Here is a 22,294-nt window from a genome sequence, read left to right on the forward strand (position 1 = left end):
GTACCGTTTTCCAAAGTACCTGTACCATTTCACACTCGCACCAGCAGTGTACGAGTGTTCCAATTTCTCCACATACCCGCCCACACTCATTACTTTCTGTTTTCTGTTTTGTAATAGCCATCGCGATGAGTATGACTATATTATTTGTAAGTCTCTGTTTCATTAATTTTTAGCCTTATGGTTTTTATTTTCTTCCCTCTCATTTCTTCATTTTTGCCCTAGTGTTCGTTTTTCCAGCTTCTTGTGAAGACAGCTTGGTTGGTTGATCTTAAAGTTTATTGTGTTGTGCTAAATAATAAGAGGAGCAGTGGAACAAGAAGACAGTCATCATCAACACAGGTCTGCATCTCATAACCCAGACTCAAAAATATATCAAACAGCAACTGACAGAAATGCGGGAATAGATAAATTAATTGTAGTTGATCTTCCACACACTTCTTTCAGTAACTGATAGATTAAATAGAGATATATAAGCAGAGATCCTGAATTATAGTTCATAAACTCAAGATATTAGATAAATCCAAAAGTAAAGGGCAAACAGTGAAGATCCCTGGAGAGAGTAAAAATAGGAAAAGTGCCAACAAGAACTTTAAAATTTTATCTGGATACTTATGTTTTGTTTGATGTTTGTAGACTGGAATTTATTTGTGTATTATTTGTAGACTTCAAAGAACAATAAGAGACAAAAGGTGAAAAAGCAATAGCGGTTCAACTGGCTGGCTCATATTTTTCCACCACAACAGTCAATGCCTTGATGAAATCAAAATACATAGGGAGCGGCACCTGGCTGGCTCAGTCAGAAGAGCCTGTGGCTCTATCTCTGGGACATGAGTTCGAGCCCCATGTTGGGTACAGAGATTACTTAAATAAATAAACACTAAAAAATACATAGGGACTATTATAATTCCCAGGTTATAAAACTCATTTACAAAGTAGGAAATAAAAGCAATGTGGGAAAATATGTGTGGTAAGTTCTCAAGGAGTATATTTAGGTACCTACAAACACTTAGGCATGAAGTACATTGATTGCCTTGCTGAACTGCAAAAGCAACTCACAGTAGGTCGGAGCACAGATGTGCAGATTTCAATTCCCATCTAGCAAGGCTCCTTAGTAGCCAGTTTGAAAGAATATGTCAATCAACTCTGGAAGAGTAAGAAAAGAAGGGTCCTAGAGGCAAATCCGATCATACTCAGCCCAGCACTATTCAAAACAGATACAACTTTGCCCAACATTATTTGAGTATTTCTATTGATGTGAATGAAACTAATTCTCTTAGCTTGGTGCTGTTAGGCAATTCATTCATTCATTTCCTCAACCTCCCTTGTTCACAGGCCAAGCATCAAAAAATCTTTCTGACTCCCAGGCAGGTCTGTCTGTGTGATCTAAGAATACTGATGATGTTGAAAGCAGTAAGTCAGTCCCTTCAACATATGACTTCTCATGGTAAATCAATGATGTGGATTCGGATCACATTTTGTCTTTCCAAATACCTAGACTATAGAGAGAAAATATGTGAATTATTTCCCATCTGTGTGAGCTGCTTTTTAAAAATTGGCATTCTGGCGCTTACTTTAGGCTGTTGTGTTTTGGCTGGCAAGGTCAAGAGCACATTTTTCATCCTGGAAAGTAAAGGCCAGATATAATTGTTTTCCCTGATGACATAGCATATTTGTCACTTCCAGATGGCTGTATGTTCTCTGCAAGTTATTTTACTTGAATCAACTCTGGCCACTGTGATCATCAGTTTCCTTTCTCAGAGCTCACATACACACTGTTTAATAATCCAGTTTAAATTCTTCCTAGGGGGCGCCTGAGTGGCTCAGTTAGCTGAGCATCCAACTTTAGCTCAGGTCATGACCTTGCGGTTTGTGGGTTGGAGCCCCGTGTCAGGCTCTGTGTTGACACCTTGGAACCTGGAGCCTGCTTCAGATTCCGAGTCTCCCTCTCCCTCTCTCTGCTTCTCCCCACTGTTTGGGCATGCTCTCTCTCTCCCTCTCTCTCAAAAATAAGTAAACATTAAAAAATAAAAAATAAAATATTCCTAGCAAGCAACGAGAAACTGATTTGAGCTCCTAGAATTTGTCTTTTCCCCCCTTTAGAATAACTCATTTACCTATCTGCAGTCATCTGCTTCCTCTCTTATAGTTAGGATCTCTCCAAGTATACTCAAGGTAGTTCTGTAAACAGCCCCTTCCTACCATATCATACGTACAACTCAGAAAAGAAAGGAAAAGAAAAAAGTGCAAAGGTCAAATTCTCGTAAATAATTATCAATTTACTCATTCATCTATCCATCCTCTTAAGAAACATTTGCAGATTTCTGGAAAGAGCATGCTATATAACATTTGAAAGAAATCATACACAGTGTTCCTGCCCAGGGTTGGAAACTGGAGGGTGGGAAGACTCTGAGGAAGATGATCCCTATAGCAGGAAACAACTAGCAAACTAAACCAGGTTCATCACAATATCACATTTCCACTTTGGATGCCAAATGCTTGGAGAGCTTCTACTCACTCACTCCATAAAGTTTTACTAAGCATAAACCAAGTAATTAGAGTAATTAGCACAAACTAAGGGAGAGATTCATTAGTGCAAATTGAAGTTACTATCGACAGTTTTTGTTTGAACAGCAGTCTCCAGATTGGGGTTCTCATACCCTAAGGGGAACATGAATATTCTCCAAGAAGACCCAAGTTCTAGGGTGACCAATTGTCCCGGTTTTTCCAGAACTATCTTGATTTTGGCGGAAAAAGTCCTAGGTCTCAGGACGTCTCTCAATCCCCGAAGGCTGGATCTCAACTTACATATTTCCTCTTCCCTAAGATTGATGTGCCTAGGATCTTGCCTGGTTTTCCCTTCTGACCACCCGCCTTCCACTAAGTGCCATCCTGTCACTTACACAAGCCGTGACTCTTTCTCATTCCTAAATTGATCATGACTTGCCCTGAACTAAAAACAAAACAAAACAAAAACAAAAACCTCCAGGACACGTAAAAAAAAGACTATAGATATATTGATATGGTCAAAGCCGCCTTTTTTTTTAAAATTTTTTAATGTTTTATTTATTTTTGATACAGAGAGAGACAGAGCATGAGAGCGGGAGGGGCAGAGAGAGGAGGAGACACAGAACCGGAAGCAGGCTCCAGGCTCTGAGCTATCTGTCAGCACAGAGCCTGACGCGGGGCTCGAACCCAAGAACATGAGATCTGACCTGAGCCGAAGTCGGAGGCTCAACCGACTGAGCCACCCAAGCGCCCCAAAGCCGCCTTTAATATAGGCATCATCGCCCCCTTGGAAGGGCATTTAATCTTTCAGTTGTGTATTGTGATGGTTAATTTTATGTGTTAACTTGATTGGGCCAGGGGGCGCCCATATACTTAGTTAAACATTAACACGGTTGAGTCTGTGAGGGTGTTTCTGGCGGAGATGAATGTCTGAATCAGCAGACTGAGCGCAGCAGCTCGCTTCCCTGATATGGGTAAGCCTCATTCGATCACTGAAGGCCCGAGTAGAACAAAAAAGGCAGAATAAGGGAGAATTCACTCTCTCTCTGCCTGTTTTCAAAACAGGATATCAGTTTTCTCTTCCCTTTGGACTCAGATTTGAACTGGAGCTTACACCATCTGCTCTCCTGCCTCTTGGCCTTGGACTTGGGGCAGAACTATGCCATCGGCTCTCCTGGTATCTGGCTTGCTGTCTGCAGACCTTTGGACTTCTCGGCCTCCATAGATAAGTGAGCCAATTTCTTATAATATCTATTGTCATAAATATATATAATCTGTATGTCAATAAAAATAGATACCTTAAATGAAACAATTTTTTAGAAAGACACCACTAGGATAAACTTATATCTATCCTCTAACTAGATGTAGATAGCTTCAAAAAGAAGTACATGCTTAGATATAAGTGCTAGTTGCACAACTTGTGAGTAAATTAGAAAACAATGAATTGTACACTTTAAATGGGTGGACTGTATGGTATTTGAGTTATATCTCATTAAGAAAAGAGTTATTAAAACATAGAAGTAGGGCGCCTGGGTGGTTCAGTAAGTTAGGCGTCCGGCTTCAGCTCAGGTCATGATCTCACAGTTCGTGAGTTCGAGCCCTGCGTCGGGCTTTGTGGTGACAGCTAGCTCAGAGCCTGGAGCCTGCTTCGGATTCTGTGTCTCCCTCTCTCTTTGACCCTCCCCTGCTCATACTGGCTCTCTCTGTCTTTCAAAAATAAATAAAAGCATAAAAAAAAATTTAAAAACAACAACAACAAAACATAAAAGTATATCTCAAAGGGGGAACCAGTGTAGAGCATGAGCACTGCTCAGAAAGCAACAAAAAAAACCCCAAAAAACACAACCCCAGGAAGTTGAAGGGAGAGCCCAGCCCAGATAGGCTGTGAGGTCGGAGAGGACCCTGGATGTAGGGAATGGGAAGAACTGTACAGTATATGCGCAGAGAGCAGGGGGAAGATTAGGGCCTGAAAGGGAGACTGAGTGTCCCAAAAGAATTTTGTCTGCTTTGGTTTAGTCAAAGGCCAGCCTTTGGATGATCTCTGAAAGAAGACCCTAGAGCCTTGAGGAGGAGAGTATATTATGTCAGCACCTGACCTTTGTGACATAGGCACTAGAGGCGGGGGGAGAACTGTCCCCAGGGAATGGGGCTCCTAGCTCCACAGGGGGGCAGCAACGCCGCCCCTTAGACCAAGTCCAGTCTTCCAGAGGCTTTCACCAGCTGGCCCCACTGGTTTTGCTGCTGCTAGGTGTGGCCAGCCATCTCAGCCAGAACCAGGCTGAGCCAGAGGACATCAGCATCAGGGGTGACAAGGGGTCAGGGAAACCAGAGTGGGCAGGACACCAGGATGCTTGCAAAAGCCTTGACTCAGGTTTAGGAGAGCAAAAACCTCTAACAGAAGACTTCCTCCTGGCTGAAGGAGCATTGAGGGCACAGCTCAAACAGAAATCTGAGTCAGAGTGAGTTTAGGGTGACAGATACTGGGGACGGGGACGGGGACGGGGGTGTATCCACCGTTTGGTGACTGTTCCTCTTTCTCCCAGATTCCCTCAATTGCTGAAGTGCCTTGCTAAACACAGCCTGGAGGAACCCTCACTGGTAAGAGCTCACAACATCAGAACACCCCAATTCCTAGTCCCGTGTCAGCAGCCATCCCCAAGGCCCCTCCTCCAACTGCATTCTAGCTCCCCGCCTCCATTCTTCTCCTCCTCAGCTCTCACTTTCCCTGGAGCATTTTGCCAGCTCTTCTGACCCCAAAGATGACATGGATTTAGGGTCTTGGTAAATCAGCCATCAGGGCCAGAAATGGGCCCAACTCTCCCAATACCTTAGGTTCCCTTTCTTTCTCTACAGGTCCTATGGGCTGTGTTCTCCTCCCTAGCCCACCCAGATAAGTACTGCTGCCCCTCCGCTCCCAAGAGGCAGCTCTGAATCTCTATCCCCATATATCACTCGTCAATGGCTGACTGCAAAGTGAGAGGCCAAGCTCAGATCCAAGCACACGGCTGACCACTCAGAGAGCCTAGTGCCACAGGGCTGCGTGTCTCCTTGTCATCAACCAACAGCAGCACTGATACCAGGCTGGAGCCACACTTGGGCACAGAAGGCCCTAATATCTCTGCCAGTTCTGGCCTCAGAGATACTGCCCTGCTTCTGCTTGGTCTCTGACCTCTGGTCTTGAGGCCCCAGTCCCTTCTGGATTCAAGGCAATGTTGCCTCGGAACAAGGACCAGGTGCTGCTACAGAACACAGCACCCCCTGGCCACCCCACTCAGGCCCCCTCACAACTTGTGGACTTGCCTTCAGGCAACCTACAGCCTCTGCCTCCCCAGGGATCACTGCCTCCCTCTCCTCCATCTTGCTTCCCTCCCCCACTGCCCCACTCTCCTGTCTCCCCCTTTCTACTCCTCTGACTCAAATTCTGAGTTTGTCCTACATCCCTACTCTTCCTCCCTCCCAAGTTCCCCCACTTTCTTTCAGCAGAATTCCCTCTCTCTCTCCCTCACACGCTCTTCCTCTCCTACCCACCACCTGTTCCCCTCCCTCCCTCCTACCCCTCCCTCCTCTCCCTCTCAACTACAGAACGGCTCTCTCCCCCAGTCTCACTGCCTGTCTCCTTCCCACCAGGGGTACTGCCCTAGCTCTACTGTCACTTCCCCGGCCCCCAGCCTTCCCTTTCGTGGGGTCCACTTGAAGAGGCAGACATGGCCCTGGCATCAGTACAGGGACACCGGGTCCCCTGGGGTGGTGGGGGGATGCGTGGCAAGCCAGAGGGACCCTGCAGAGTTCAGGGATCCAGGAGCCCTGGCCCAGGCCCTAGTGGCCCATCTGGGGCACCACCGCATTGCACACGACCTGCGGCTCCTGCTTTTGCAGCGCCTGTGGCTAGGCACAACTGGCAAGGCCCCGGTTGTAGAATATCCTATATGCCTGGTATGTCTCAAGCCCCGCAGCCCCACTTGCCCCATCCCCAGGTACAAGACTGCACCCCGGCTGCTTGCCTTCCCCCAGCTGCTGCCCTGTGCACAGGGCCAGAAATCCGGACGTCTCCGCCTGGGCATTGGCTTTGGCCTCCGCCTGCCTCGGGGCCAGGCCAAGGCCTTGCATCTGTTGCCAGAAAGAAGGCCAGAGGAAGTAGGTCCTCAGGGCAAGGCCAATCGGGCCCCTGGGTATCAAACCCAGCCGTCCCAGGCTCCAGCAGCTCAAGTACCAGAGGCTCAGGCACCGGCAGATCCAGCCTGGGGCCCATCTTCCCAGATTGGGAGTCTCAGATCTACAGGCCCTCAATCACCAAACTCTATGCGCTTTTCAGGGCCTCTCCCTCAGGTACCAAAATGGGCCACTGTCTCCCGGAAGCCCAGGACTTCCTCTGCCCCAAAGAGGCCTGCCTCTCCAGAGCTCATTCTCCAAAAATCGCCACTCTAGTTCCAGAGCCAAGGAGGCTCCCTGGAGCACCTCCTCTGAACCCCACTGCCCCCACCAGGTCCCAGAACTCAGGGAGCCCACGAGACTCCCTGAAGGACTGGCTGGCAGGAGGTCAGGTATGTTCTCCAGCCTTGAACCCTGGGAACCCCTTATGGAGTCTGCTCTCTCCAGGCTGAAGAGATCCCATTCAGCTGTAGGGTATCCAATAAAGCCTGACCTTGCAGAACTTGTGTTTGTGTCCGCACAGCAGACACCGCGGGTAGCTGAACCTACAGGGGCCACAACTAAAGAAGGGGAGGGGGGCAGTCAAAGGAACCAAGTGGCCAGGGAGAGTTGTTACCACCTATCTGAGGAGGGCATGGGATCCATTAGGCCTGAGCAGCTGAGGTGTTCAGAGGACTCTTGCAAGGCTCTTCACATGTTTCATCGATTTGGTGGGACAGATAATGGGATCCCCAAAGGTGAAGCCACTGGGCCCCTTCCGCTAAGTGCACATTAGTTTTGCAGGATCTGTCACTTCAATACCTGGGATTCATGGTCTCGCCGCCTCAAAGAATGAAGGGGCGGACACAAAACCAGCAGCAGGCAAAAGTTTAGTAGAATATAAGATCAGAAAGGAAGAATAGTGTGAACACTCTCTTTACAGGGAGGGGACATTCCAAAGTGACTGCCTGCGGACAATAGGCTAGTCTTTGTTTTATAAGGTTCTGTTTGCCACACCGCCTTCCCTTCCCCCTGGTTCCTTCCCCTTACCGTTATTGGCTTGATAGCTCTAAGTGCTGCGTTGCCCATTCCTGATTGGCTCATTTCCATTGTATGAGGTGTAGTCTAAGGCCATACCATTCCTGTGGGTCATACATTTTATGGTCTACCTATTTTTAGTCAAGGCTTTTGTCAGATTCATGAGGTAAACCTGAAGGAGGGAGTAGGTGGTGTCTGTTACATTCTTAAGAGGAAACTTAACGCCCAAGGGGGTTTGCTTGGGTCAGACCCTCCCAGCATTGTTCCAAAATATGTGTTTTTCCCCACCCAGGGACCTCCGGTCCTAATATTTTCCTCTCTATTTTATCCTATCTTTTTCTATCATGTTAGGTTAACAAGGATGCTTATTGGAGCACCTGGGTGGCTCAGTTGGTTAAGTGTCTGACTTCAGCTCAGGTCATGATCTCACAGTTCATGGGTTTAAGCCCCACATCAGGCTCTGGGCTGACAGCTCAGACCTTGAGCCTGCTTTAGATTCTGTGTTTCCCTCGCTCTCTGCCCCTCCCCCACTTGTGTTTGCTCTCACTCTCTCTCAAAAATAAACATTTTTAAAAAACCATTAAAAAAAATGACACACACACACACACACACACACACACACACACAAGGATGCCTACTTAGGCAGCCAGGGAACCAGCAGGAGGTGTCGCCTTGAAGGGATGGACATTCCTAGGATTTACTTGCAAAGAAACATTAAGAGTCCTCATGCTGAAGATCGGAAACCCAAGACACAGTTCAAGTTCCCAAATGTTGAATTTCCAAAGTGTGTGACCTGGGACAAATCACTTCCTCCCTGGTGGTAAAGGTAAAGGCTGCACTTGGGTATTGGTGTAGGAAACAAAGGCAAAAAAAAAAAAAAATGAAATTTCCTCACAGCTTCCATTGACAAGTCCTTGAGACAGACAGCATGACCTCTAGAAACTCAACTGCTTCGATGTTGACGCTTTGCTAAGGGCATAAGTTAATCTTAGCTTAACACTGTCCAGACCCTGTAGGATCCTGTAGATCTAATTTAACATATAAAAATTCCTTAGGAAACTTCATCTCTACCCAAGATACATGTTGGCAATCATTCTCCAAGCATATGGCCCGCTGATATGCATCTGAAGCATCTGATGACTGAGGTTTTACCGAAAAGTAATAAATGACATTTTCCTAACAGCAGCTAGCCCCCTCAGGGCCCTGGAAACCTAGTTTTCAAAATACCTTGGAGGCTTGTGCTGTCCCCAACCACCTCTCAACTTGAAAGTATAGACTCAGTCACCCTTCACAATGCCAGTGCAGCTCTTTCTGTCCACGGGTCCTGGCCTAGCCTTTAACAAAACCACCGTTTTGCACCAAAAACGTCTCAAGAATCTTTCTTTGTTGTTCACTCCGAACGCCACTCCCACATCATGTATCACTCCTAAAATGGGGACAACCCTAATCCAAGAATTTTTTTTTTTAAGATTTTATTTTTAGGGGGCGTCTGGGTGGCTCAGTCGATTGAGCGTCCAGCTTCAGCTCAGGTCATGATCTCGCGGTTTGTAGGTTAGAGCCCCGCGACAGGCTCTGTGCTGACAGCTAGCTCAGAGCCTGGAGACTGTCTTCAGATTCTGTGTCTCCCTCTCTCTCTGGTCCTCCCCGGCTCACGCTGTCTCTCTCTCAAAAATAAATAAAGCATTTTTAAAATTAAGAAAAAAAGATTTTAAGTAATCTCTACAACCAAGGAGGGGGGCCCAAGTTCACAACACAGAGATCAAGGGAAGCATGCTCTGGGACTAAGCCAGGCAGGAGACCCCAAGAATTTCTTTTTTTAAAGGTTTATTAACCTCTTTTAACGTTTATTAGCCCCCCGCCCGTCCAGAACCACCAAGCACACCCCCTGGAAGAGGAGTTGCCTCTTTGACCCCACGCAAACCCGGCGGGGACTGACGTCACAGGAGGGCAGATCCTGGCGCAGAGGTTGCGTGTCCCCGAGTCCCGCTAGTGCTGACGCGTATTGGCCGGCCTGCGCCTGCGCAAGGCGAGCCCAGTCTAGGCGCGCGTGCGCACTGCGAGATCGCCAGACCAGGTTAAGACGGCCCGGGGCGGGGGTATGGAATTCTGAGTGTGGTTAGAGTTTTGGCAACTCCCAGGGTGTGAGAGAGCAGTAAAGGAACGTCCTGGAGGTGACGGGATTAGATTAAGTAGCAGCCGGAAGGGTGGTCGAAAGCCGGGCGTGGCATGTCCCGGGTGCCCCGGTGCGGACAGTGAAGCGCGCGGGGAGCAGGATGGGCCGGCGCCGGGCGCCCGAGCTGTACCGGGCCCCGTTCCCGTTGTACGCGCTTCAGGTCGACCCCAGCGCGGGGCTGCTCATCGCTGCGGGCGGAGGAGGCGCTGCCAAGACAGGCATTAAGAATGGCGTGGTGAGAGCTCGGGGCCACTGGGGCCGGTAACGCCGCGGGCGATGGGGGTAAGGGGTCTTGGGGGTGGGCTGTACCTCCGGCTTCAGACTAGCTGCATTTCTAGCTTGCCCCCCCCCCCCGCCCCGCCGGTGGAAAGGCCTGGCGCGAATTTCAGCTGAGAACTTACCAGGAATCGTAAAGTGGAGTAAAAACAGCGCACGACACCGCTTCGGCAGCTTCAACTCAACCTCACGGGCCGCTCCAGGGGTCTTATCCTGGTCTTTTCTGGGGAGGCCACATAGACTTTTGTCTCTGCTCTCTAGTGGCGGCAAGAGTGCTGCATTGGCCTTTAGGCAAGGTTTCTTAACTCTTCTGAGGGTCATCCTATTCTTTTGCAAACCAAAGGCATTAATTCCAACCCTCCTTGCTGTGCAGATTTGTGAGGTTCCAGCAAAAGAAACAGAAAAGGAAAGAAGCAAGCAGGCTGGAAAAAAGCCTTTTAAGTAGAATATGAAGTAAGCAAAGAGAGAGGGCTTTAGACTATAGGATGTAGGTTTGCTCTTGAGGTGCCCTCTGGGCACCCCTGAACCTTGCTCACCCTGGTTTCCTCTTCTACAGCACTTTCTGCAGCTAGAACAGATTAATGGGCGCCTGAGCGCCTCTTTGCTACACTCTCATGACACAGAGACACGGGCCACCATGAACTTGGCGCTGGCTGGTAACATCCTTGCTGCAGGACAGGATGCCCACTGTCAGCTCCTGCGCTTCCAGACCCATCAACAGAAGAGCAAAAACAAGGCAGAGAAGGCAGGTGAGAAGCTTTCTCTTTAGCTTTGGGGAAAGGGTTACATGAGTAAGATCAGGGGGCACCTAGGTGGCTCGGTTGAGCGACTGACTTTGGCTCAGTTTATGTCTCTCGATTTGTGGGTTGGAGCCCTGCGTGGAGCTCGCAGTGCTGACAGCTAGCTCAGAGCCTGGAGCCTGCTTCAGATTCTGTACTTCCCTCTCTCTCACCCTCCCCTGTTCACACTGTTTCTCTCTGTCTCTCAATAAATAAGAAACATGAAAAAAAAATTTTTAATAAAAAAAATAAGTGAGTAAGATCACTTAATGCGGTTTCAAATGTGGGGTTGGAAGTGGGTTATGGGAGCGGCAAGAAGTTGGATGTTCACCACTAGGGAGGGGGCAAGTACTACTTACTGTAGAACCTTGGAGCCTGGTAGGCTCTTTGTATTTCAGGTTCCAAGGAGCAGGGACCCCGACAGAGGAAGGGGGCAGCCCCAGTAGAGAAGAAGTCTGGAGCTGAAGCCCACCAGGAGGGGTTAGAACTCAGTGTAGAGAATTTGCAAGCGGTGCAGACAGACTTCAGCCCCGATCCATTGCAGAAAGTTGTATGCTTCAACCACGATCACACCCTGCTCGCCACTGGAGGGACGGATGGCTACGTTCGTATCTGGAAGGTGTGATTTTGGGGATTAGGGGATGAGTGTCAGGAGCAGCAAGGTCAGAATTGTGATAAACTGATCACAGGTCCTGGGACACTTGAGTGGAACCTGTACTGAGTGGTGGAAAAGAAGGGTTGTGGTGGGGGGGGGTAGATCATTGCACCCTTGCTAGGTACCTAGGGTAACCATGGCGGTGGTTTGCCCGCAGGTACCCAGCCTAGAGAAAGTTCTGGAATTCAAAGCCCATGAAGGAGAAATTGAGGACCTGGCTTTGGGGCCTGATGGCAAGGTGAGGAAGTGAGGGTGTCGAAAAAGTAGGTGCTTATGCTGCTTGTCCAGTAAGTGGATCCCCTAACTGTCCATCCTTGGAATCTTGATTCCTGACTAGTTGGTAACTGTGGGCTGGGACCTTAAGGCCTCCGTGTGGCAGAAGGACCAGCTGGTGACACAGCTGCACTGGCAAGAGAACGGACCCACCTTTTCTAACACGCCTTACCGCTACCAGGCCTGCAGGTGTGAGACCCCAAAGGGCAGCTAAAAGAGGCACAACCTAGATGTGGTGGGGGAGTGGGAGGAGACTGGGGGGAAGCAGGGGAGGATGGTAGCCGTGGTGGATGTTACCCCAGGCCTGACCAGGGTGCAGGAGGGCACAGACCTCTGAGAAGGGCTGGGCAGGCCTCAGGAGCTGAATATCCTCTCACCTGGTCCCCAGGTTTGGGCAGGTTCCAGACCAACCTGCCAGGCTGCGACTCTTCACCGTGCAGATTCCCCATAAGCGTCTGCGCCAGCCCCCACCATGCTACCTCACAGCCTGGGATGGCTCCACCTTCCTGCCCCTTCGGACTAAGCCCTGCGGCCATGAAGTCATCTCCTGCCTTAGCGTCAGGTGTGGGACAGTGGTGGCTTGGTTGGTTGTGGGGTGCCTGGGAGAGCTTGGGAAGAAGTCCTGTCTGGGGCTCTGACGAGCACTGTTGGTGAGTGTCACTGCACAGGCCTCCACGACAGAGAGCACTTTATTGTTTGTTGCAGTGAATCGGGCACCTTCCTAGGCCTGGGCACAGTCACTGGCTCTGTTGCCATCTACATAGCTTTCTCTCTCCAGGTAATGGGTAAAGGTGGGCACAGCCCTGAGGGCTTTTTGGGGTGGGGACTCTGGGCCTGCTGCAGCCGAAGTGTGGAGGAAGGGTTTGGCCCAGCTATAGAGGGAAAGCCCTCTGGGGACAGGGAGCTTGTTTTCCAAAGGAATGTTCCCAAGCGGGCCATCCTTCAGTAGTCCTTCTGCTGTCTCCAGCGCCTCTACTATGTGAGGGAGGCACATGGCATTGTCGTGACGGATGTGGCCTTTCTACCTGAGAAGGGTCGTGGTCCAGAGCTCCTTGGCTTCCATGAAACTGCCCTCTTCTCTGTGGCTGTGGATAGTCGTTGCCAACTGCACTTGCTGCCCTCACGGAGTGAGTCATTGGGATGGGGGTGGTACCACCCTATCTGGAGCTATAGCAAAAACTTGCCCCTTGGAGAATGGGCCACTTGTTTGTAGCCATCTGCCCCCTTCTTGGATGGTTCTGTTCTTAGGGCTGTGAAGCCCCTTTGCCTGCTGACTCCTTCCCTTACCCCCCTCTGCAGGGAGTGTTCCCGTGTGGCTGTTGCTCCTGCTGTGTGTTGGACTTATTGTCATGACCATCCTGCTGCTCCAGAGTATCTTTCCAGGATTTCTTTAGCCTTTCTGCTCCTAGAGAATGAGGGGCCTGGACACTACTACCTACTAGACCAGAGTGGAGACCTGAACCCCATTGCTCACTCCACCTGGGTCTGTAGTTGGGACTCCTTCTAAGGAGACTGATGGGTACTGCCTGCCTGCCCATTTAAAGCTTGGCTATGGCCCCGTGTGACTCTGAATCCTGGGAAACCTTCATTCTTCATCCGTGGATCCACCCAGGACAGTGGTATCCAAAGTCCAAGCCACACCACTTGCATTCTTCCTCCGTCTACCAGAGGCTCCAAAGTTGAGCTAGTCCTTTCTCCAGAAGTACGTGAGGATGCCCAAGAACCTGGAGGTTCTGCTGTCCATTAGTTGCTCTTCATGTGAGTCCCTGGCATTTGCAGAACAAGCACTGGCCTGGGACTTGCCCTTAGGGAAGGAAGGGGCAAAAGGAAGACCCAGGCAGTAATCTCTGGGTCCAGCTGGGTAGCTCCAGCCCAGCCAGGCGACATATACAGTCAGTTCCTGGATGGTCTACCATACCCTTGAGAAAAGGGAAAATGAACCTCAGCCCATTCAGCAGGAAAAGATCGTATTTAATAAACAAGCAAAGACTAAACTGAGAGCCCAGTGGTACTCCTGTCAGCTCTTGCCTCCCTCAGAAGGTGAGAGACCCCTGAGGTTGAGCAGCTCCACCGGGTGCTGGAAGATGGCTTTGGTGTACTGATGCAAGAGGTGGTTCATGTAGCAGTGCTGCCAGGGGAACAGGCCTTCCAGGAAGCCGTTGTGGCCACCCCAGGCTGTGATGAGCAGTGCGACATGGGGAGAGTGTTGGGCAGCCTGGAGAGGAAGGGCTTGGGGAGGGGTTGGAGAGGAGGTTCAGGAACTGGCCTTTCCCGAGAGCCCAGTCTCTCCCCTTGCACCTCACAGCCCGTTTTCCCTAGGGCCTATAAAGGATCCAGATTCAGAGTGCTCACCGTGGATCAGGGAGAAGGGGTCATCAGCTGCATTGAGGCAGAGCACAGGGGCCTAGATGGCATCTACCTTGGTTCTTGGGCTTACTGCTTGATAGTAGGTAACACAGTCTTGATATCCAAAGACCATAGCTGTGTAGCGCTCATCAAACTGGTGGATTGTTCGGGCCTGCATGTGGTAGAGGGTGGGGTATGCCAGGATGAGCAGGGAACAAGAAGACACCAAACGATTTTGGGCAGGGGGCGTTGGCTGAAAGACTGTACCTGTAGCAGAAAGTCTACGTTCACCACCTTTTCCATCACTTTTCTATTTCTGTAAGAGTTCATAGAGGTTTGACCCTCCTGGCTCTGAGCCTGTCATGTCTCATGAATAAGCAAACCCAGATGCAGAAGTGGTCTGAGCACTGGGAAAGCCCGGTATGTCTGCCCTCCCACCCTGCCTGCTGCCCCCTCCCACTTGGCGAGACCCTACCGGTTCACAATGTTGCAGAGCTTGGCAGTGAGGCGCTGGTTGAAGAGCAGTGAGTTGAGTGGGGGTTCCAGGGAGCAGGTGGTCTCAAAGGAATCCCAGCACGGACACAGAGTCAGTGCCACCACCAGCCCCGAATCCCGCCCTGTTCGTGCTAGGTGGTTCAGCACTAATATACTGAAGGACAGACCAGGGGCCGTGAAAGAAGGGTTTGCGTTAGTGAGTTGGGAGAGAGGAGAGAGGGAGAGGACATGGAGGAGGAAACAAAGGAAGACTAGACCTTTGGGTCAAGCTCAGGCCACCTTTACCCTCTGAGAGAGATGCCCACAGCCAGGAGTGGCGCTTGAGGGTAGCGGTGCTTTATGTGGTTCACGACTGTCTAGATCTTCAGTGTTGCTGGCACAAAAGGCCCTGTGGGTCTGAGGCAAACCAGGTAATGGGCAGGGAGGGGGCCCTGGCCAGAGGCAGAAAGATGGAAGGGAAGTGGCAGGAGGATAGGGAGGTGGAGCCCCAGGGCCAAGGGTCTCTTAAAAGGAGTGGAGTGAAGGCCTACGAAGAAGAGAGGATACTCACCAGCAGTTCTTCCCCGCGGTAGCCTCAGTTATTAGATAGAACAGCTCTGTGACACAGGTGCATCTCAGCCAGGCCTTTCCTAGAAGTCCCCCGCCCCCTTTGGGAGCCTTCATAGAGTGCTTTCTTCCCCGAGGTGTCAGGGTCGTGACCAATCTCCCTATTACAAATTCTCAGATCCCACCCACTTCCTCCAGACTGGGCCCATCCTCACCTGTAGCCATCCCTCAGAGCTTGGTTAACCAGTTGTAAGATATAGGGAGTCCTGGCTACTGCCTGTGATACCAGGAAGCAGTAGTACAATGGGCCGGGTAGCAGGTCAGGGTGTGGACTGCTGTCGGGGTCAGCCCAGTCTAGCAGGAGCTGTCCTCCATCTGGGGTTTGGAGGACTTCACTGTGGTTTTGGAGAAAAGAGCACACAAAGATACTGTGAAGAACTCCTTGTGCTTCCAGAGGTTTACCTCTCTTCCCCCACAAACAACTCCCACACTTCCCTTTGGTGTCATTTGAGGGCATACACCATGCAAGACATTAAGGCTATAAGAAAGTGTAATGGGACATAAAAGATTAAATATTATCTCACTGTTGGGAAATTCAGTAGCCCTTCTGTATAGCCACTCTCATTATTACCCTCAACACACTGAGGTGGATGAGGCAAAGATCACCTTCAGTTTTGAGAAGTAGGATCCCCCTATAGTTGTGGCTTCGTGTTCACCCCCTGTCCCTTCTTACCTCCAATAAGGGACTGGGGGCTGAGACTGCAGTAAGACTCGGAAGATGGTTTGTAGCCGCCCCTCAAAACACCATGGCGTAGGGTAGAACGTCTCCAGAGTGACTGGACACTGTTGCTCCAGGAAGGCCAGAAGCCAGGGCCCAGTCACTAGTCGAGGCCTCTGTAACCACATCAGTCTGCCTCACTCCCCTGGATTCTGCACAGCCAGTGAGGCGCCTGACATCAGGGTGACCCCTCCAAACATGCCTTAGTCTGGAACGGCCAAGTCACCTCAGCTGATAGAGTCCCTCGAGAGCCCTGAAGAATGCCAGTCCTGGAGAGCCACCTCTCCAGCACGGGCTCAACCGACTCAGTACCAGGGCTGGAAGCTGCTGCCACTGACTGAGCGCTGACTCTCCCGCTCGGTCTGTCTGTGCCCCAAACCCATTTTGGAGAGATCAGGTAATATCAATTGCCCAGCTGAATGTCTGTGGAAAAGGTTGGTTGGCATTCTGGTCGGAGGCTGAAAAAAATGCAGCACCATTCAGTCTGACTTCTGCCTTGCAGTTGTTTACCACTCTTCCCAAAACTAGCTCCAGCCGCTCCTGACTTTAGCGCCCTGTTGCCACATACTCCCTCCCTACTGTGTGCTCACTGCTGACAGGCTTCTACCATGGCACCTCATTTTCTTGCTCACGGGACCCCTGCTGTCAGGCTATACTCCAAAGGAGGAACAGTCCTAATACGAACAAATTTTTCTCTTCTTTGATGCCAGCCAGAGGGAAGGTAACACAATGGCAGGGACAGACAAGTAAGTGGGAACTCGACTCTGACTTTAGACCCCACTGCTTGGTTCTTGGCTACACATCAAGTGAATGAGAGGGCCTAGCCACATAGCAGGTTTATGAGATGGGTGTGCTTACAAAGCCAAAAGGCCATAGGCTCAAGAAATAGAAATTGCATCTCTGCTGCAAGCCCTAAGGAACCTGAGGACCAGATTCCTATGTCTTCTGCAGTCTCCATACTCAAAAAAGGCTAGGTAAATTATGAACAAGAGAGGCCAAGTTGCTAGTGCAACTGTTGAGAGATGTGACTCCTAACCCTGGTCCTTAAACCCTGGACTAATGTTTGAGATTCATTGTGTGCTACATGCAGGTTCTAGACTGAGCGCAACTTGTGAGACAGGATATTTTATAGGTGAAGAAACTGAGGCAAAGAGTTTTAAGTTGTTGGCCCAAAGTCACAGCAAGCAAGAGGCAAAGCAGAATTCGCAATTATGATACTACCACCAATACTAGGAAGTAGAATTTGTTGAGTGCTCATGTTTCAAGCATTGTGCTAAGCACTTTACGTGATTACATGCGATTTTCACAATAGCTCTTTGACAATAGATCCTGTGATTTCCCCCGTGGGAACAAGTTGGAACGTTGAATATGTTGTCAAGGGTCCTGAGGGCTGCCAAAGACAGCTAGTGGCAGAGCTGGAACTCAAACCCAGGTCTGACTCCAGAGCTTGTGCTCTTAGTCATTGTGCTATATTACCTCCTAATTGCCAGGTAATTGATGTCAATTCTGAGTTGTCATCAATGTGTGGAATTTTCTTTTTAAGTTTAGTTATTTTGAGAGAGAGAGTGTGCAAGTAGGGAAGGGGCAGAGAGAGGGAGAGACAATCCCAAGCAGGTTCCATGCTGTCGTGCAGAGTTGGGGCTCAAACTCAATAAACCACAAGATCATGACCCGGGCTGAGATCAAGAGTTGGACACTTAACTGACTGAGCCACCCAGGAGCCCCAATTTAAGGAATTCTTGATCAAATAGCTCAGTAGTGTAGGGTAAAGTAGGTCACAAATTTGATTTATATGTGTTAATTTCGTTTTGGCTCTAGGGAAGTGTTTCTTGACTCATTCCTGAGAATTAGTAATGTGCCATTGGGCACTGGGTAAATTAGTACTAGTCCATTAGGCTGGACAATCCAAACTCCTCAGGTCTTCTAGAATGTGCTTTTATCTGCATCTTAACCAATATTTGGAAGTCAAGGAGGGGTTTGGAGTAAAAAGTGGCAGAGGTCTCTGAGTTCTTTGTGGCTGGTTGCAAGCAAAGGAAAATATTTAGTTCAAACAGCTCTAGTCTGAAATGACCACCTTTTGAAATCAGGCATATAAGGTAAGACTTAAAGAGTATTGTGAGGTTTGGATTGTTTTATTAAGGCAGACTTAATACATGTGAAAGTAGAAAGCTCTGAATGTATAGAAAGTTTAGATAACATTTAAATTCCCTGTAGATTTTTAAGGGCTTTAATAAGTTGGTTTTTTATTAGACTCAGTTACCTAGAATAGCTTAATGAAGATTAAAAGATTTAGATTTTTCTGGATATATAAGCTATGTATTTTATCTAAATTTCAGTGTTCAGCTTCAGTGTCCAAATTTATCAAAATCAACCTCTTGAGACTGTACCATTCCACTATATATACATGGAGAGCCTAGAACTTAAAAGAGGACTGAATGAACAATGACAGGGTTGTCGCGAGTCGAGAGTTACAGAGAGGCAAGGCTCTGCTAAGTGGACAGGATGGTTGGTGGGAGTCAGCCACATCCGCACAGGCCTCCAGTTCCTTGGTTCTGTGAAGCTAGTGAGAAAGCATCACCCTGACACCTGAGGATGCTATCCAGCTGGCCATTCCTCAACTGTTTGTCCATATCATAGGAGGCAGCACCCCTCTGATGGGTGAAACGCCCAATTGGCACGGGGAGCGTTTGGGACACAGAGAATCTGGGCAGGCAAAGAACCAACTCTTAATTAGGTGATAACAGCAAAGCAGAACCCTGCTGTAGCATGGCAGGACTGGTGGTGGGGTTGGGGTTGTGGGGCCCAATCATGCCACCTCCCACCAAGGTCTCTAGCCCCTGGCTGGAAGCTGCCCCTTAAGCCCAAGAATCCTAAACCCGCCGGTCAGAGCTCTGGACCCACACCCACCTGGGGCACACATGTCCAGTAGTAGCCCAAGTAGAGAATAGCTCCAAGAACCAAAAGCAGAGAGAAGGGCTCTTTCCAGGTGCCATTTTGAGGGTTCTGGGAAGAGCTCAGCATCTTAGGTGGTTGGGTTCTGACTTCCAAGTTCTTGACTGGCTCCCGTGCCTGGCCCTGGACCAAGCGGCCGGTAGATGTGCGCCGGGCCCCGCCCGCTACACGCCATTGGACGGCCTGTGCTGGAACGGCCTCCACTGCCCGGCGGGGCGGGGATCCGGGCTCCACCTTGCCCACCGCCTCTGGGCTCCGCGGCGGGCGGGGCAAGGGGCGGGGCCCGGACCGCCCTGGGGTTGAATTGATCCGAGTTACCTGCGGTGGCCTCCCTGCCTTAGTCCCAAGTCGCGCGCCTGGGGGTGCCTTCTGCTTCCGCCTCGCGGGCGACTAGCGGTGCCGCCCCTTGCAGGGACTACCCCCCAGCCGCCATCTTGGTGAGAGGTGTCTCCAGCACCTTCCTCAAGCTCTGTCCCCGCCACGCTAGTTAGGCAGCTTACTCACGGTCCCCAACCAACCAGTCACCGACATCCAGGACACAGCCGCTCCTTGGTGACATCCTGCCCTTTCACACAGGCCAGCCGTTCATTGTGACCTTCACATTCAGGAAGTGCCACTCACCTCCTGAAGCGTGCAGTCCTACAGTGTTCAGCCATTCACAGTAGTCTTCCCATACTGGACACAGCCATTCACACTGTGACACCCACACTGTCACATAGGTTTCAGCTATTGAGCGGATGCCATTCTACATAGAGTCACACACCGTCACTCTACATCGTCTTTCATAATCCCTGTCAAGTAAGTACAATAGATATGTACTCATCCTCACTTTTACCAGGCAATTGGGATACCCCTGGAATGCTATTCCCTGTCGTCACTGGAATGTGGAAACAGATAAGTAATCTAATAGAGGAGTGGTTCTCAGCCTGACCGAAGATTAGAATCACCTGGGGGTTTTGTTTTTGTTTTTAAATTTAATTTTTTTTTTGAAAGAGGGCGAGACAGAGTGTGAGCAGGGGAGGGCCAGAGAGAGAGGGAGAAACAGAATCTCCAGGCTCTGAGCTGTCAGCACAGAGCCCAATGTGGGACTTGACCTCGAGAACCATGACATCATGCCCTGAGCCAAAGTTGGCCGTTTAAGTGAGCCACCAGGCACGCCTCACCAGAGAGTTTTAAAAACAACCAATGCCTAGGCCTCACCCCCCACCTATAGTTGGTCTGGAGAGGAGCCTAGGTATCCATATAACTTAGAAGTTCTCCAGAAGATTCAAATGTGTAGTCAGGGTTGGACCCCTGCAATAGAGCACAGGGCTAGATACGGGAAGTCCTAGCTGCAGTGGGAGCACTCAGGAGGGTGCCCAAACTCCATGGGTCAGAGAAAGTGTACCCAGATGTTAAATGATGACACATTTAAGGTGAAACCAAAGATTGAGTAGGAGTTTCCCAGGCAAGGGAGAGGTGGGAAGAGAATAGTTGTTTCAGGAGCGGAAACAGCCATAAGCAAAAGCCTGGATGTGAGAGACTTCTTAAAGGAACCAAAAGAAATCTGGTGTGTCTGGAACATATCAGATGGTCAAGAATCAGGCTGTGAGCAGCAACACAAAGGATGTGAGAGTTTAAAGTAAGGATGGAGGAAAGCCATCAGAGAGTTTTACAAAGGGGGGAGCAACATGACCAAGGTTATGTTTTAGAATAATCATTCAGGCAACTTGGAGAATGGATTGGAGGAGGATGAGAATGGAAACAGGCCAGCTGGGAGGCTGGTAACAGTACTTTGGCATGGCAGATGGCCGCCTGGACTGGAGGATGCTTGGGAGAGGAATGAAGATCTTTAAGATAGGAGGCAGAATAGGACTTGGTAGGCTGGAGGTTAGGAGAGAAGGAGAAATCATGAAGGCCTCCCAGGTTTTTGACACTATGACCCAGGGATGCATGGCAGTACCAGTTCCTGGGTTGAGGAAACCGGGGGATGGGAAGGTTTGAGAAGCAGGAGGATTCGTTTTGACTCAGACACATAGAGAGGTTAGGGTGCTGGTAGGTGTTCTAATTGCGTTTTCTTAGATTCTGCATTTGTCTATTTGGCATCTGTTAGTTACAGGGCCAAACTAACAGCCAAAGTTGACTTTCTGCCTGCGATCCAGAGCCCATACTCTGAGCCACTTCTTTTACCTAATCTCACACAACGAGCCAATATTTCCCCTGTCCTAACTCAACCCAGGGCCAGGTATCAGATAACTAGGGTCAGTCCCAGTGTCCCAAAGCCTGCCTGAATGACTCAAACTACCCAGTCCTAAGCTGTCTGCGTTGCCCGGCCTTGCCTTTCCCACTTAAAGGCTTCAGCCTATGCCTTCCTCCTTGCTCCTTTCTGCCCACTGACAGCCCACTGGGGCCTCCCCCTGTGTAGAGAGCTGTGCCTCTCATTTCCAGGAGAACTGGAACACTAAATTTTCTTTCAATGACATTGACCTCTCCATGTTGTCACTCAGTCATCTTTACAAATTAAAATCTAGGACAAATTAGAGGATGTTCAATTCCTGAAGAGGCCTGGGGCTTGGAGATTAGAATCTGAGATTTGGCCGTCATCAGCATTTAAATGATATAGCAATTTTCAGGGCTGCCGCAGGAGAGTACCACAAAGTGTCTGTCTTAAACAACAGAAGCTTATGGTTTTACAATTCTGGAGATTTGATTCAACTTCAAAGTGCCAGAAAGATTGGTTCCTTCTGAGAGCTTCGAGGAAGACTCTGTTCCATGTCTCTTCTCTGGATTCTGGTGGTTTGCTGGCGTTTCTTGGCATGGAGAAGGTTTATCTTCACATGAAGATGCTGCCTGCACCTTACATGTTGTTTTCTGTGTGTGTGTGTGCGCATGTGTCTATGCCCAAATTTGCCCCTTTTAAAAAAGTTTATTTATTTTGAGAGAGAGATTGAGAGAGAGAGAGATTGAGAGAGAGGGGGAACCCTAGGCAGGCTCAGTGCATAGCCAAACTCGAGGCTCAAACTCACACACTGTGAGATCATGCCTTAAGCTGAGACCAAGAGTGGGACACTTAACTGACTGAGCCACTCAGGCACCCCCAAGTTTCCCCCTTTTTATGTGGACGCCAGTCAGACTGGAGTGGGGTGGGTTCACCCTATGCCAGGATGACCTCATTTTCATACTTATACCTGCAAAGACCCTATTTCCAAATAAAGTCACATTGGCTTTTTGAGGGACTCAGTTCAACCCATAACAGATCGTGATGGAAGCAACATGAACAGATGAACACATGAGATGGGGAGTGAGGCGAGAGCCCAGAGGAACTCTGATGCATAAAGAAGACTAAGAAGAAATTAATAGAGGGAGAAGAC

General features: G+C 49.6%; 4 protein-coding genes across 5 annotated transcripts in view; 3 read left to right on the forward strand and 1 right to left on the reverse strand.

The window, feature by feature from the left end:
* Nucleotides 1-4,634: 4,634 nt before the first annotated feature.
* On the forward strand, nt 4,635-7,156 carry PRR30 (proline rich 30). Its single transcript, XM_029938104.1, is given in 4 exon segments — nt 4,635-4,964; nt 5,049-5,103; nt 5,359-5,894; nt 5,896-7,156. Coding segments are annotated over 2 exon segments (1,215 nt in total). The 5' UTR covers nt 4,635-4,964; nt 5,049-5,103; nt 5,359-5,714; the 3' UTR covers nt 6,931-7,156.
* A 2,549-nt stretch (nt 7,157-9,705) lies between these two features.
* Nucleotides 9,706-13,827, forward strand: PREB (prolactin regulatory element binding). 2 transcript variants are annotated; one of them, XM_029938102.1, is made up of 9 exons: nt 9,706-10,079; nt 10,677-10,869; nt 11,298-11,518; nt 11,712-11,792; nt 11,892-12,016; nt 12,216-12,389; nt 12,533-12,605; nt 12,795-12,954; nt 13,127-13,827. In XM_029938102.1, exons 1-9 carry the CDS (start codon nt 9,945-9,947, stop codon nt 13,219-13,221), a joined length of 1,257 nt encoding a protein of 418 aa, XP_029793962.1. In that variant the 5' UTR covers nt 9,706-9,944; the 3' UTR covers nt 13,222-13,827. The 2 variants fall into 2 exon arrangements, with proteins under 2 accessions (XP_029793962.1, XP_029793963.1); XM_029938103.1 differs by lacking the exon at nt 9,706-10,079 and adding an exon at nt 10,239-10,573.
* ABHD1 (abhydrolase domain containing 1) lies at nt 13,778-19,514 on the reverse strand. Its single transcript, XM_029938105.1, is given in 12 exon segments — nt 13,778-14,056; nt 14,180-14,345; nt 14,441-14,489; nt 14,649-14,822; nt 14,954-15,025; nt 15,027-15,064; nt 15,219-15,264; nt 15,430-15,473; nt 15,475-15,533; nt 15,536-15,609; nt 15,948-16,450; nt 18,900-19,514. Coding segments are annotated over 11 exon segments (1,107 nt in total). The 5' UTR covers nt 16,121-16,450; nt 18,900-19,514; the 3' UTR covers nt 13,778-13,844.
* A 73-nt stretch (nt 19,515-19,587) lies between these two features.
* CGREF1 (cell growth regulator with EF-hand domain 1) overlaps nt 19,588-22,294 on the forward strand; it is a 17,698-nt gene continuing 14,991 nt past the window's right edge. Inside the window, exon 1 of the mRNA XM_029938110.1 lies at nt 19,588-19,742. The gene's annotated coding sequence lies outside the window, so the exon portion shown is untranslated. The remainder of the gene's footprint in view (nt 19,743-22,294) is intronic.

This window comes from Suricata suricatta, chromosome 4 (genome assembly GCF_006229205.1).
Source record: "Suricata suricatta isolate VVHF042 chromosome 4, meerkat_22Aug2017_6uvM2_HiC, whole genome shotgun sequence".
Taxonomy (NCBI): Eukaryota; Metazoa; Chordata; class Mammalia; order Carnivora; family Herpestidae; genus Suricata; species Suricata suricatta.

Coding starts and splice junctions, on each gene's coding strand:
- PREB (XM_029938102.1), top strand. CDS start 9,945: ATGGGCCGGCGCCGGGCGCCCGAGCTGTACCGGGCCCCGTTCCCGTTG. Junction 11,519..11,711: donor GCTACGTTCGTATCTGGAAG/GTGTGATTTTGG, acceptor GTTTGCCCGCAG/GTACCCAGCCTAGAGAAAGT. Junction 12,017..12,215: donor TACCGCTACCAGGCCTGCAG/GTGTGAGACCCC, acceptor CCTGGTCCCCAG/GTTTGGGCAGGTTCCAGACC.